The sequence below is a fragment of the Drosophila eugracilis genome, unplaced genomic scaffold (assembly GCF_018153835.1).
Source record: "Drosophila eugracilis isolate 14026-0451.02 unplaced genomic scaffold, ASM1815383v1 contig_2029, whole genome shotgun sequence".
Lineage (NCBI taxonomy): Eukaryota > Metazoa > Arthropoda > Insecta > Diptera > Drosophilidae > Drosophila > Drosophila eugracilis.
This window is the reverse complement of record NW_024572899.1, coordinates 106,778-121,970: the sequence shown is the minus strand read 5'-3', so window position 1 is coordinate 121,970 and position 15,193 is coordinate 106,778. Positions and strand designations below refer to the sequence as shown.

The following is a 15,193-nucleotide window of genomic DNA, read 5'->3' as shown; positions in this document are numbered from 1 at the left end:
TTTTTGAGCAAAAGTTGTAATGTCTATATCTGAAAGTGGTCTATTGGGTAGCTGACTTATTAGTTTTTTCGCTTCTTAATACCATTTTCCTTTCTTTATGGTTTTAAGTAGAATCCATAACCTGCTATATACGGTTTGAGATATAACCCTTCTCCTACAGCAACACTTTCAATTTTTCTATTATGTCGTTTCTTCTCCTCCATATCCTCTTTCGCCATTTTAGCGTTGTTTATTGTTTTTGCAATTGCGGCACTTTCACTAGCGAAACTACCGAGGGCACTTAGGGCAGTCAAAATAGGTACGATTGGTAAAAAACCACCAGTTTTGGGTACATTAATTATTCTTCGTACTTTCACGTTTTTGTTTGAACCCATTGTCGATTGAACTGATTTTCGTGTAATTTTAATTGCACTCATAATGTCCAATGGCTTTTGTTTTTTTATGTTCTAATAGCAGGGTTAATTACAGTCGACAGATTCGTCATCTTTACTTTTTTCCTCGTCGTCTTCCCTTTACATTTCTTTTTTGCTTTTGATATTCCCGTTCCAAATATTTTCTTTGCTTTCAAAATGTTGGTCATCAAATATCCTGCTGCTTTTTCACCAAGAGTACTGTCTGGTGCTTTTACACGTGACCAAGCTTTGTCAATTAATATAGAGTCTGCAATGTGACGTTCATGTAAATCCTTTTTATGGGAATATGCTATATCATGTTTTTTACAAGCCTCATCCAGTTTATTTATTCCTTGATCACCTCGTTTCAAACGTTTTTCTAACTATGTACCTGGCACACAAAATTTATATCCTGGTATATGGGCGTCAAACGGTAATGTATTAATTAAGTTGTTGACAAGACCACCACCTCGTTTACAATTGAAAACACTAATGAATCGATTTTAAAAACGCTTCCCCATTAAATTGATGTTTAATCATCAAAGATTTCTCATCGAATGAGATACATAAGCTTTAAGAATGCGTTTAATATCAAAGATTTCTCATCGAATGCGGTACATAAGCTTTAAAAATGCGTTTAATAAGTCAAAAACAAAAAATTATCGTTAGAAATATCAATGATGAAAACAAGAAAAACCCCCACGACATAGTTCTTTCTTACCTAATAGAATAAGAGCTGTTATTGGTGCACCTTCAAATTGTGGTAAAACCAACATTATGCTCAGTTTGACAGAGAGTCCAAAAGGATTGAAATTCGAAAATATTTACGTGTTTTCTAAGAGTTTATTTCAAATATGAGTACTTGGAAAAATTAATAAAACCTATTAAAGGAATTTGATATAATACATTCTCTCATAATGATGGTGTATTAGACCCGAGTGAAGCAAAAAATAATTCTATAATGATATTTGATGATGTAGCTTGTGAAAAAACAAGACAACATAGGACCTTATTTTTGTATGGGTCGTCAAAAGAATATTGATTCCGTTTATTTATGTCAAACCTAACCTATGCCTAAACACTTGATTCGTGATAATGCAAACTTTATTATAATGTTTAAACAAAACAATTTAAATATGCGACATAAACATAGAAATCATATTAATACAGATATGGGGTACGACGCATTCGTGGAAATTTGTAAAAAATGTTGGGAGGATAAATTTGGATTCTTGCTTATAAGTAAAGATAACGATATCGATAATGGATATATATAGAAAAGGTTTTGATCAGTTTATTTTGATTTAAAAAGTTATTAGATTTGGTATAAAAATAGACTAAAACACAAACATTTCCACAGTTTAACAACAGATTTCATTATGTCTACATCAGTGACCTTGTCTTTGACAAGTTCTGTTATAAATACGAACTACTTTCCACCAATTGAATTCGATGGATGCATTAATTGATTTTAATATGTACAATTCAATCCCAAATATAAACGAAAAAACAATCTCTTCCATATTGGAACTAATGTAATCACAATTCCTACTGGATCCTATGAACTAAATGATATAACAAATTATATTTATAAAAAACTTAAAGATTAAAAATCTTTTAAAATTGAAAGCGATAACAATACTCTTCAAGTAGAAATAAACAGGTCTTGAGAGCCGGTTTACTTTAATAAGGAACGATCAATTGGTCAACTTTTTGGTTTTGATAAAAGAGTTATAGAGCCACACCCAACAAAAACATATATATTAGATCAGACTGTCAATATATTAAAAATGTAACATCATTATTGGTTCATTTGAAGACAATACACCAAATCATACGTTACACGAATTCAGAATTAATATTCCACCTGGCCATAAAATGAATGTGAAACCACATAATCTTATTTACTTGCCAATCAACTGTGATGAAATAAGCACACTCACCATACGCATCGTAGATCAAAACGGAGATTTAGTAAATTTACGTGGTGAAAACGTATCAATTCGGATGCATATTCGCATGATAGGAGGATTATTTATATTTTTAATATAAATCCGGGTTCATACACTCAATCAAGCATTACTAATTGTAAAAGAAGCTCAATAACTTTAAAAAATAAATTATTTTTAAACTCTCTAGGCTTCAAAGTTAACAAGATGAAACGCTATAGTCGAGTGCCACGACTATAAGATACCCGTTACTGTCTTACACAATTTTAAAATATTAATTTTGCTAGTGGAAATTCACAAGGCGCCACCTATTGTAACAGATGGAAGGAAGCGTTTCCGACCCGATAAAGTGTATATATTCTTGATCAGGATGAATAGCGAAGACGAATGAGCCATGTCCGTCTGTCTGTCCGTATGAACGCTGAGATCTCAGGAACTATAAGAGATACACAGTTGAGATTAACCATGAAGATTCTTGAGGTCCATACGCAGCGCAAGTTTATTACAGTATCCTGCCACGCCCACTAGAACGCCCACTAATCGCGAAAAACTGAAATCTCAGAAACTATTAGAGTTAGAAAGTTGAAATTCAGTAATATAATCTTTAGATGCCAGCGCATCCGGCCACACCCACCCATACGCCAACAAGGCTTTAAAGACGGTTTTCGGATTTTCAAGAAAAGGTGATATCTCGGTAACTATAAGAGATAGAAAGTTCGGAATATGCAGGTAGGTTTATATGATGATCCCAATGCAAATCAATGCGATCAAGCCACGCCTACTCTAACGCCCACATAACCCAAAAACCAAAAATGCAAAAATTTCAAAAACTATAAAAGCTACAAAGTTTTGCTTAAGAATGCCTATTTAAGAGATACCTCTGCAACTTGCCACGAAGTTGCATCCGGCCACTCTAACGCATCATAACGCATTGGTGCATCATAAAAACCTACATGCTTAATCCGAACTTTCTTTCACTTATTGTTACCGAGATACCAGGTTTTTTAGGAAATGCGAAAACCGTCTTTTGAGCTTGGTAGGCGTATGGGTGGGTGTGGCCATATAATAGTCCCACTTAAAGATGCGCTGGCATCTAAAGATTATACATACTGAATTTTAACTTTCTAGCTCTAATAGTTCCCGATATTTAAGCGATTTTAGTTTTTCGTGATTTGTGGGCGTTAGAATGGGCGTGGAAAGTTGCTGAAATAAACTTGCGCTGTCCCGGGACGTCAAGAATCTTCATACATAATCTCAACTTTGTATCTGTTTAAGTTCCTAAGATATCAGCGTTCATAAGGACGGACGGACAGACGGACAAACGGACATGGCTCAATCGAGTTCGCTTTTGATCCTGATCAAGAATATATATACTTTATAGAGTCGGAAACCCTTCCTTCTACCTGTTACATACTTTTCAACCAATATAGTATACCCTTTTACTCTACGAGTAACGGGTAGAACCACAACGGGAACGGCAACAATTCCCTACCCCTTCAAAAATAAAGAGAACAAAAAATTCACGAGCTTTGTGAGTGCAAACTAAAACAAAAACGACTACGGCAGCGAAGACAGCGGCAACGAAGACAGCGGCAACGAAGACAGCGGCAGCGAAGACAGCAGCAGCGAAGACATCGGCAATGAAGACAGCGGCAGCGAAGACAGCGGCAACGAAGACAGCAGCAGCGAAGACAGCGGCAGCGAAGACATCGGCAACGAATACAGCGGCAGCGAAGACAGCGGCATCGAAGACAGCAGCAGAGAAGACAGCGGCATCGGAGACAGCGGCAGCGACAACAGCGGCAGCGACGGCCACAGCAACAATTAAAACATACGAAATGTGAGTAGGCTTTTTGTCTGAATTATCGCCAAACAAAGAAAATAAATCCGCGCCATTTAACTGTGGGAACATTACGAATTACCTTTTATACAATTTTAAGTAAAGTAAATTTATTTCTCTCGAAAATAAAACCTTATGAATAAATTTTATTTTACCAATATTTAAATAAAACCAACAAGCTCTTACTTGAATTTGAAAAAAAAAACACTTCAACATATTTTCTTGGTGTTTCGAAAAAAAATATTAAAAATAATTATAATTATTTAGCAGACTTCTAACTAAGATTCCCACTGCCGATGGACTAATTTTTTTTTAAAGAAAATTAAATAACGACCCCATGTACCGAAATAAAAAAGAAGACGAGTCAGACGACAAGGTTATGGCATAGGAAACTTTTAGACACAAAAATAGAAATACAGAAAGATCAGCAAGAACAAAAAACTGAGACTCATAACCAACCATCCACTAGCAGGGGGCGTTTATTCGACCTAGTACCCTTAACACTACAAGCCCACAGCCGCTTAAAATGCAGCCAGAACAGATTGCAAGCATGGAGGCCGCAACAACCAGCGCACTCCAAAAACAACAAGAACTATTCGATAAAAAATTAGCTGCAGTTATGGGGGAGTTAAACTTACTCAAAACAAAAGATAGAACCCCACAAATTTAAACATATCAGGTAATCGAATTGAAGCTTGAAATACAGTGCAACGAACCCCTTGATTGCAAGTGGTCAAGCCGGTTCCAGAATTTGAGGGTAGGCGAAAAACTTTTTCTAAAAGCAAATAAAAGACTAGGTAACAAGCTCCCACCACTTTGTTCGTAGGAAACTATTGAAGCAGACCTGGGGACAACGGTATTAATTAGAGAGAGGGTGGTCCAAAAGACAACTTGCGCTAATCATCCTTTGCTAGACTACCGACAATTTTTTACACCTTTTTATATTTCTAACATTTTTTACATATTTTATATTTTTTATTTTCATCTATATTTTTCTATGCTAGGAAAATACATTATAATCTGGACATTAACGGCTGCTAGGACAGACGGGACGGTGAAACTAAATGACTACACGAACTCAGACTACATCCCCATAGACGACGGTGACATCGTAGTCTGGGAATCTTTCCGATACTTACAACATGCAACGAACGTGACGACCTACGAGGGCTTCGCCGACCAGACAGAAGAACTAACACGAACATTCACCGACGACCACAGACTAACAAAGACTAGCGACGGACATCAGACATATTCGCAAGATGGTAGCTACCCAAAAAATCCATCATAGGGCCGCTAGGAGTATAAACTTAATAGGAACAGTCTTAAAAGTTGTTGCAGGTACACCCGATTTTAATGATTGGGAACAAGTAAAATTCAACCAAGGGCAATTAATGAGAGCAGATGAAGGACAAACAGAATAAAATATCAAATTCCAAGAACGTTTAAATGAACTTTCGAGCGCTATGATACAAATTAAAAAATTCGAGACAAATAAAGAAACACACCTTTAGAAAATCATTTTGGCTAAAAATAGAATTGTCATCACAGATTTGGAAATTATTATAATGGGCTTAGCCCTAACAAAACATTGTAAGTCCGGCAATTCTAGATACTTCCGACATTGGCGAATTAAAAGACAATCAGCCTATTAATATTAGTTTGATAGAAATTTTAGATGTATCTAGTACTGTTTTTTCAAAATTCCGACATCATTCATTTTCTCATTAAATTTCCTAACCCTAAGCTTGTTTCTAAGAAGATAACAGTCTATCCGGTCCAGCCCCACAACAGGGAACTCCAATATAACACTTGTGCTCAGCAATTGGTTTCTGGAGTTATTGCGCACTGTTTTACGCTCCCAGGTCACCTGGATGCACTAACTGCGGTAGACCACGGCACCCTCAAAGTCAACGAGGCCAACATGACCATAACCGATGACCAAGGACGAGACCAAAGGATATCTGGAACGTACCTGGTAACTTATTCAGACAGAATAAGCCTAAACGGAACTTGGTTCGTAAATCAGCTGGGAGACTCAATGAAAAAACCCTCTGTGTCGGCCATGACCATGGTCAACATCACGACACACCAAGCTCGGCTGAGCCTTCCGTTTCTGCACGAGCTGAGTCTAAGAAACCTCCACCATATTGGGACCCTTAGGGAAGAGCTTTCCTTGGGTTCCTTCGTCCTTCGTCAGCCCTACTCGGCTTCCTTCTGCTGTGCTCTACCATTTGGCTCAGCTACCACCACCTAAAGATCAAAGCCCACGCCAAATCAGGAATGACGATGACTTGGAACTATCGGGTCACCGGGACGGCGACCACTTAAAAGGAGGAGAAGATAACACACCCAGTTCCCAAATTGTGAAACTGCCGAGTTGCGGGCCTTATCCGGTGGCACGGAATAGGGAAACTGCCGAGTCTGCACTCCGGGGACAATAACCCGGAGCCCGGACAGAAGTGGTCACTTGAGTGGTCAAACTTGAGCAGCGAGTGATCGTCAGCAAGCGGATATCAAATGCTGATCCGGCACTTAGGCGACAGCGCTGCGACCAGACGAAGTCTTCTAGCGGCAACCGGATCAGACCATTAGTTTAGTTTTTAATTCATACTCCGCAGCCGTAGCTGTGTAATAATCAAATATTGTAAAACCAATTATATTATACTTTACCTTAACAGGCTTAGGATAAATAAATGTGTGACAACTAAATATTGTACAACCAATTACACTATCCTTTACCTTAATAGGTTTAGGAAAATAAATAAGTTAAACATTAATCGATCGTTTTATTACTTAACGGATCCTTGCCTCAACGGGCTCGAGTGAAAGTGAGAAATAATTATGTAAAGGTCGGTACAAAAATAACTTATATTATAATCAAGAAAAAAGAATGAGAAGAAAATAAAAAATACAAAAAGTACTTCAGACTATATAACCTTATAACAGTTTTTAGACAAATAATTAATAATTTCATCATATATTAAAAACTAAAAACAAGACACAAAAACAAAAACACTGAAAAAAGAAACAATAAAATAAACGCATTTTTTTCTTAAAGTAAATATCTGTTTTATTTATTTCAGTTAATATGAGAGCGCAAAATAATAGAATTTTATGTATGAATTTTAAATAATTTTATATTATTTTATTTTATTAATAAACAATTTTATTTAAATATGTAAGCTATTGGCAACATTTATTAAAAATGCATCGTCTTCATCTTTCAGTAAATTTAGATACTTAATTTCTAAGTCATCCACTTTTACATTGTTAAAGAGGTAGTCGTCGTCTGGAAAAACAATTTCTTCCTGGTCATCTATATGAATACTTTGACCACATTGAAAGTGTTCATACAAAAAAATAATTTTCAAATACATTCCCACAGTCAGGAATAAACGAGTTTAATTCATGGGTTCATGATTTCTGTGCTAAAATATAGGAGCGATAAAATAAGATTTTTCTATTTGAATTTTAAATATTTTTCTTTTATTTTATTTTATGTGTATACAATTTTATTTAAATATGTAAGCTATCGGCAACATTTATTAAAAAACTCATCGTCTTCATCTTTCAGTACATTTATATTCTGATTTTCCAAGTCATCCACTTTTACATCGTCAAATAGGTTGTCGTCGTCTGGAAAAAACAATTTCTTCCGGGTCATCTATATCAATCCTTTGAGCACATTGAAAGTGCTCATACAAAAACTGATTTTCAAATACATTCCCACAGTCAGGAATAAACAAAGAGATTAATTCATGGGTTCAAGATTTTTGTGCCAAAATATGGGAGCGAAAAAGTAAAAGATTTTTATATTTGAAGTTTAATTATTTTTATTTTATTATATTTGTATACAATTTTAATTAAATATGTAAGCTATTGGCAACATTTATTAAAAACTCATCGTCAAAGATTTTTATATTTGAATTTTAAATATTTTTATTGTAAACCCCCTCAATTTTCATATTATGCGCCTTGGTGTGACCAGCTATTGTGGAGCTATCGATAAGAGACCGATCGTAGACGGAAGTTGGATTTTGAAAAACTGAATGGACGGTCACTTTGGATCTTAACGGAAGAGTAAAAAGGAAAAACAACGTGATTCGGATCGAGAAGAGAAAAATTGTTAGAAATAAAAGCCATCCGTTGATATTATTATTTAAAAGAACTATGAAGTTTACAAACCAGGTGTGGGGTTCGCCCAAAACATTATTTCGTCATGAAATACGCCGACATACTCAACCTGACAATGGAGGAGTTGTCCAACTGGCTTTCTGCGATGCACGTGCCGTTGACCGGGAAGGAGAACATTCACCAGTTGCGGGGAATGGTGAAAACAATGGTTGGAGACCAGGATGATGCCGCCTTGGTGGAAGCCGGAAAGCGGAACGACGACATTGGCGTGGCAGAGAGCGTGTCAGAGAGCAGAGCGGAGAACGTCGTGGGAAGGGAGTGCGAGCAGGAGGATCGAGGGCCATGAGAAATGGCTGAAATCATGAGGCAGATGACGCTATATACAGCACGAAAGGACCTCGTTAAGTTAAAGGCGAAGGTTGCCACTTTGGAAGGCAATTCGCTGGACTGCAAGCCCGTTGTTGATGTCAGGGATCTTGAGGCTAGTTTGCGCAAATTTTCTGGAGACGATAACATGTCTGTGGACGTTTGGATTCGTGACCTCGAGCTTGCTGCAGTTACGCACGGATTAAGGAACTCTCAACGTTGGCTGTTGTGCAATCGGATGCTGGAGGGCTCGGCCCGCTCATACGTGATGTTCGAGAAACCCGCTACTTGGAAGGAGCTATGCGAAAGCCTACTAAAAACCTTCGGATTCCGGATGACCAATCACCAGGTGGCAAAGCAGTTACAGATTCTGGCGAACGAATCGTTGTTGCAGTGTTTTGTTGCGATGCGTCACATTGCGGAGCAAGGAACCTTCGAGGAAACAGACATCATAAAATACATTGTTGATGGTCTGCAGGACAATTCCAAATGCGCAGCGCCATTGTATTATTGCGCTTCCTTGGACGAGCTGCGCGAGAAGATGATCCGTTACCAGATGGTACAGCCTGAGAAGCCTGAGCCTACGTCCAGTTGCACCTCTGCTGCAGGTGCCTGCAAAAGAACCTACACATGCCGGAGGAGATGTTGCAAACGTAAGGTGCTTCAATTGCCGAGCGATGGGGCACTTCAGCAGCCAGTGCAAAAAACCGAAGCGCCCGGAGGTAGCTTGTTTTCATTGTTTCGAGACTGGACACCAATATCGGCGGTGCCCTAAGCGTGTGCGAACGGCTGCCCTCAGTACTTGTGACGGACAAGACGAGAAGGAAGACGACGACGACGCCGTTGGTGGGAATCCATACATTCAATTAGTAAGCATAAGAATACTTAGTGAAGAGGGATGCATTGATATTGATAACATTTTTTGCGTTACTAGATACCGGAAGCCCCGTGAGTTTTATTAGCAGAGGAGTTATTCCACAAGCAGTAAAGGACGAACACCTAGTAAAGAGCAGTTTTCGCGGCCTAAGCGGCCAAAATATTTTGACATTTGGAAAAATTAAGATTGTACTTTTGTTTCAAGAAGAATATTACAGTATTGAAGCTTTTGTTATTCCTAATTTTATTTTACCTACGCCTATACTTCTAGGCAGAGATGTACTAAAACTCTTATCACTTAAATTAGTCAAACGCAAAAATGTTATGAAAACAGATCTGAATAAGTTATCATTAAATAAAACCATTGCATTATCTACCGATTTAATTTGTGCATCCCTATTTTTTAGTACATATAAGTTAGATAACAACATAATGACAAGAAGAGAAAATTATTTACGTGTAAGCGCACCTGCAACTCCGGCAAAGCCTCAGATCTTTCAGGAATGGATGCAAGATTTCGCGAATTGTAGGGTATCGAATGAAGATGACGTAGTTAAAGTAGGCAGTGAGTTTGGAGGTGCCTTAATGCGAGAGTGTCGCGAAATAGTATATAAACAATACATTGATAGGTTTTCTAAAAGTTATGGTGTGCCAAAATGCAAAATGTGCATTCGTCTTACTGATTCTACACCATTTTATTGTGCCCCTAGAAGGTTGTCATATCGTGAGAGAGAAATAGTTTCCGAAACCGTCAATAGAATCATCCGACCTAGTAACTTGCCATATGCCTCAGCGGTGGTTTTAGTTAGGAAAAAAGATGGAAAGGTGAGAATGTGTGTCGATTACCGTGGATTGAATAAGAAGACCGCTAGAGATAATTTTACGTTACCCCTTATTGAAGACTGTTTAGAATGCCTTGAAGGTAAATCCGTGTTCTGCGTTATTAACCTTAAGAGTGGCTTTCACCACATAGGTGTTGAAGAAGAATCTGTAAAATATACCGCCTTCGTGACTCCGGACGGGCAGTTAGAATACTTGAGGATGCCTTTTGGACTTAAAAATGGACCCGCTGTTTTCCAAAGATTTATTTCCGACGCCTTGACAGACTTTGTAAGAAACTTACAGATCGTTGTTTATATGGATGATATTATTTTAGCATCGTATTCCGTAGAAGAGCATAAAAAGATATTAGCTGGGTTGTTAGATCGACTCGTGGAGTTTAACCTTGAGATAAATTTTAAGAAAAGTAGTTTCCTGCAGAAGCGTTAGGTTATGATGTTAGTGTTCAAGGAATTCTGTCTAATGATACACACTTAACTGCTATAAAACAATATCCGGAACCAATTAATAGCAAGAAGTTACATCCTGCCTTAGTTTATTTTCTTATTTTAGGAAGTTCGTTCCCAATTTTGCGCGTGTAGCAAAGCCTTTGACTGACCTTCTTAAAAAAGGGGGACCGTTTCCCATGTCGGATTCCGAAAAAAGAGCATTCCTGCAGGTAAGGACAGCATTGTCGAGTCCTCCCGTCCTATAAATCTTCAATCCGCAGTATGAAACCGAATTGCACACGGACGCAGGTTCCCACGGGCTTGGTGCTGTTTTGATGCAGCGACAGCCGGATAAGAAACTACACCCTGTTTTCTTCTACTCGAGAAAGGCCACTGCAGCCGAGTCTCAATCATATACGCCTTGCGCCGTTTCCGAATGTACTTAGAGCATAAAGCCTTTTTAATAGTAACCGACTGTAGTTCCTTAGTACAAACATTAAGTAAAAAGTCTAAAAATCCCTGTATTGCCCGTTGGTCCCTTGAGTTAGAAAGTTTCAATTATTCGATAGCCCATTAGCTAGGGTCAAACATGGCCCATGTAGATGTGCTTAGTAGGCAAACAGAGATGCTGAGAGAAGTGGAAGGAATTTCTGATCCGTGTCCGATTCTGTCAAGAGATGTTGCAGCTTTTGGACCTTGCAGCCCTATTAAATCTTGTGCTTCCTTTAAGCCTTGTGGCCCTACTGCACCTTGTGTAGTTTCTGACCCTGGAAAATCTTGTGAGCCTTTTAAAATTGATGACCCTTGTAAACCTTGCGAACCTAGAGGACCTTGTGAACCTATTGAACCGTGTGAACCTTTAAGCCGTGTGAAGCTTTTATAAATTGTCGATCTACTGATTCTTGCGAACCTCGGAAACATGATGTACTTTGTGGTCCTGAGAAACGTGTTAAATCCGTTAGGTTTGCCCCTGAGGTTGAAGAGATTGTTGGAATTGTAGGCGCATACCCGTATGATATTGATTTGCTTTTGCAGACCGAACAGATAAGAGATCCGGAAATCCGTCGAGTGCGAAGGAAGTTAGAGATGGGTGAAATTGAGAATTTCGTGTTGTTAGATGGGATAGTGCATAGAGCGAAGGATAGTGACAAACTGTGTATGTATGTTCCGAGCCGAATGCAAGAAGAACTAATTAATTCCATGAGAAGTTGGGCCATTTTGCGACCGATAAGTGTGTGAATAAACTGAGAGAAAAATATTGGTTTCCGGTGTGAGGAGTAAGGTCGATCTATTTATAAAGAACTGTTTACCGTGCATTCTACAGCACCGGTCCCGTTCGATACAATCCATATCGACCACCTAGACCCCCTCCCGTCTATTAACTCAAAGAGAAAGCTCTTGTTGGTGATCATTGATGCGTTCACAAAATTCGTTAAATTATATCCCGTAAATTCCACCAGTACTAAAGAAGTTAATTGCTCTTTAAAAAAATATTTCGAATATTATAGCCGGCCTCGCAGAATCATCTCCGATAGAGGCACCTGTTTTACTTTTGAGTTTAAAGAATTCCTTGAGTGTAGAAATATTGATCATATTAAAGTAGCCACGGCGGCTCTGCAGGCAAATGGGCAAGTCGAGCGTGTGAACCGTGATCTGACACCGATGTTGGGAAAGCTATCAGAGCCTTTGATTCAGGCCGATTGGTATAAATTGCTTAACCGTGTTGAAGTCGCTATAAACAACTCCGTTCAGTGTAGTACCGGAAAGACCCCTAGTTCCTTGTTATTTGGTTGTGATTAACGTGGGCCAGTGGTTGATGAGCTCACCGAGTATTTGGTAGAAAAATTTGATCAGGAGAAACCGCGATGTTTGGATACAGTAAGGGACGAAGCACTTGAGAATATATGTCAATCACAGGTCCGAAATGAAACCGCATACGGCTTAAGGCATAAGGCACCTACGTTGTACAAGGTCGATGAATTTGTTGCTATTCGTAATGTGGATGTGACTTCGGGGATTGTAAAGAAGTTTGCACCCAAGTATCGTGGCCCATATAGAGTAAACCGTGTTTTTCCGAATGACCGTTATGAGATTACAGATATAGACAATTATCAGCTTACGCAACTCGCATATAAGGGAATCCTTGAGGCTGCTAGGCTAAAACCGTGGTTGCAGGTGTGTAATAAAACCATAGGAATGTGTATTCCCGACTGTAAACCCCTCAATTTTCATATTATGCGACTTGGTGTGACCAGCTATTGTGGAGCTATCGATAAGAGACCGATCGTAGACGGAAGTTGGATTTTGAAAAACTGAATGGACGGTCACTTTGCATCTTAACGGAAGAGAAAAAAGGAAAAACAACGTGATTCGGATCGAGAAGAGAAAAATTGTTAGTAATAAAAGCCATCCGTTGAAAATATTTTTTAAAAGAACTAAGAAGTTTACATTATTTTATTATAATTGTATACAATTTTATTTAAATATGTAAGCTATTGGCAACATTTATTAAAAACTCATCGTCTTCATCTTTTAGTAAATTTAGATACTTAATTTCTAAGTCATCCACTTTTACATTGTCAAAGAGGTAGTCGTCGTCTGGAAAAACAATTGCTTCCTGGTCATCTATATCAATCCTTTGAGCACATTGAAAGTGCTCATACAAAAACTGATTTTCAAATACATTCCCACAGTCAGGAATAAACGAGTTTAATTCATGGGTTCATGATTTCTGTGCTAAAATATAGGAGCGACAAAATAAGATTTTTATATTTGAATTTCAAATATTTTTCTTTTATTTTATTTTATGTGTATACAATTTTATTTAAATATGTAAGCTATTGGAAAAGTTTATTTAAAACTCATTTTTTATATTGTCTGTGTCCCTTTGTCTTGAAAAAATCTTAAAAAGTCTGAAATTTTAATAAACAACTTGAAACTCTCGTCAAGACGTTCCTAATCCTCCTAAGTCAGGAATATTAAAAAAGTTTATTTACAAATCAGATGCATGAGTGTGAAGTGACCCTTTATTAGGATAATCAACTTCAACGGGTGCCAATATCGGAAGAAGCTTAACACAGCTACCCAACTTTTTCACCAACTGTAAAATTCAAAAGACAAAATTTCCTCTACGGTGTTCCCTAAATAATTTGTTTAAGCTATTTGTAATATTGGAAAAACTCTAATTAGGAAGTATATTATGTAACTATAACGTATGTTTAAGCTTCAGTAATAAATAAATAGTGGAACCTACAAGTTGTCTTATACAATGGAGCCATTCAAGGGTTTGTTTGATAATGATACGCGCAAAAGGGGATACACACTACAGATTTATTGTAATTATTGTGGATCTGATACATACTTCGAGAAGAACTGCTCTAAAAAACGCGATAGGAAAAACATAAATTAACCTAATGTAGTTTAAGGGAAAATCTCTTTCAAATAAAATATAATAAATATTAAAAAAATTCATGGGTTCATGATTTCTGTGCCAAAACAAAGCTCTGCCACATTCGGCGCGTGCGCAACGGTTGCCATAAATCTCCAGAACCCGCGTTTTCTATCTACTAACATGAACGTCATGAAGAACGAGGTGATGATTTTCCTATACAGGTTCTAACTTCGATTAAAAATAACCAAAATTAAAAAATATTAATAATAAATTATAATTAATTATAATATATTTTAAAACTAACAAAACTTAAATTCAAGCAAGCATTTCATTCATCATCGTGTGCGCTATATAACGAGTTAACTTATAAAAGTACGTTACGACAAGATGTTTATGTAGAGTTAATTTGTTAAAGGAAAATTTTTCGAAAACTTTTACACAATACCGAGTGTTACATATTTCCGGTTGCCAAGCGGAGGTTTTTCGTTTTTCGGTTCCGTTCTACCCGCTTTTTCTATTCTCGCTTTCGTCGCCGTTAGTCAAGTGCATACTCTTTCCGAAACTACTTTGAAATGTCGGAAGCAAATAAAAGATAAATTGTGCACAACGGAATATGCTTCAGATAACGAAGACTTTAATCGGGCAAAGGCAAGCTCCGTGGCGCGTCAGTTGCGGCGTTAAATACATTCTTGAGTGATCAACAGTTGGCTAAATTTAATGAAAGTGAAATTGCAGGTGCGGTTAGTGTTAGTCAAGAGGATCAATTTCGACTTTGGCAGCTCTCAACTTAACCTCGATCGGCTAGTAATAGCGGAGATGAAGTCCGACCCATAATCCGCACATAAGATTTGCCACCGCGTGCTGTAAAATGAAAATGAGAATCTGCCGCTACTTAAACAGTGAACAAAGAAAGTCCATGCCAATTTCAACAGAATTGCATTGCATCAGTGCCGCCTTCAAATGCAATTCTAGGC

General features: G+C 37.7%; 3 protein-coding genes across 3 annotated transcripts in view; all 3 read left to right on the top strand.

The window, feature by feature from the left end:
* LOC108118347 (poly [ADP-ribose] polymerase-like) overlaps positions 1–15,193 on the top strand; it is a 172,339-nt gene that overhangs the window by 153,268 nt on the left and 3,878 nt on the right. The window lies entirely within an intron of this gene.
* Positions 8,214–9,715, top strand: LOC108115318. The gene is made up of 3 exons (XM_017226726.2): positions 8,214–8,309; positions 8,361–9,553; positions 9,619–9,715. Exon 2 carries the CDS (start codon positions 8,668–8,670, stop codon positions 9,457–9,459), a length of 792 nt encoding a protein of 263 aa, XP_017082215.2. The 5' UTR covers positions 8,214–8,309; positions 8,361–8,667; the 3' UTR covers positions 9,460–9,553; positions 9,619–9,715.
* The window catches only part of LOC108115713, a 42,798-nt gene continuing 40,790 nt past the window's right edge, over positions 13,186–15,193 (top strand). Inside the window, exon 1 of the mRNA XM_041817876.1 lies at positions 13,186–13,220. The gene's annotated coding sequence lies outside the window, so the exon portion shown is untranslated. The remainder of the gene's footprint in view (positions 13,221–15,193) is intronic.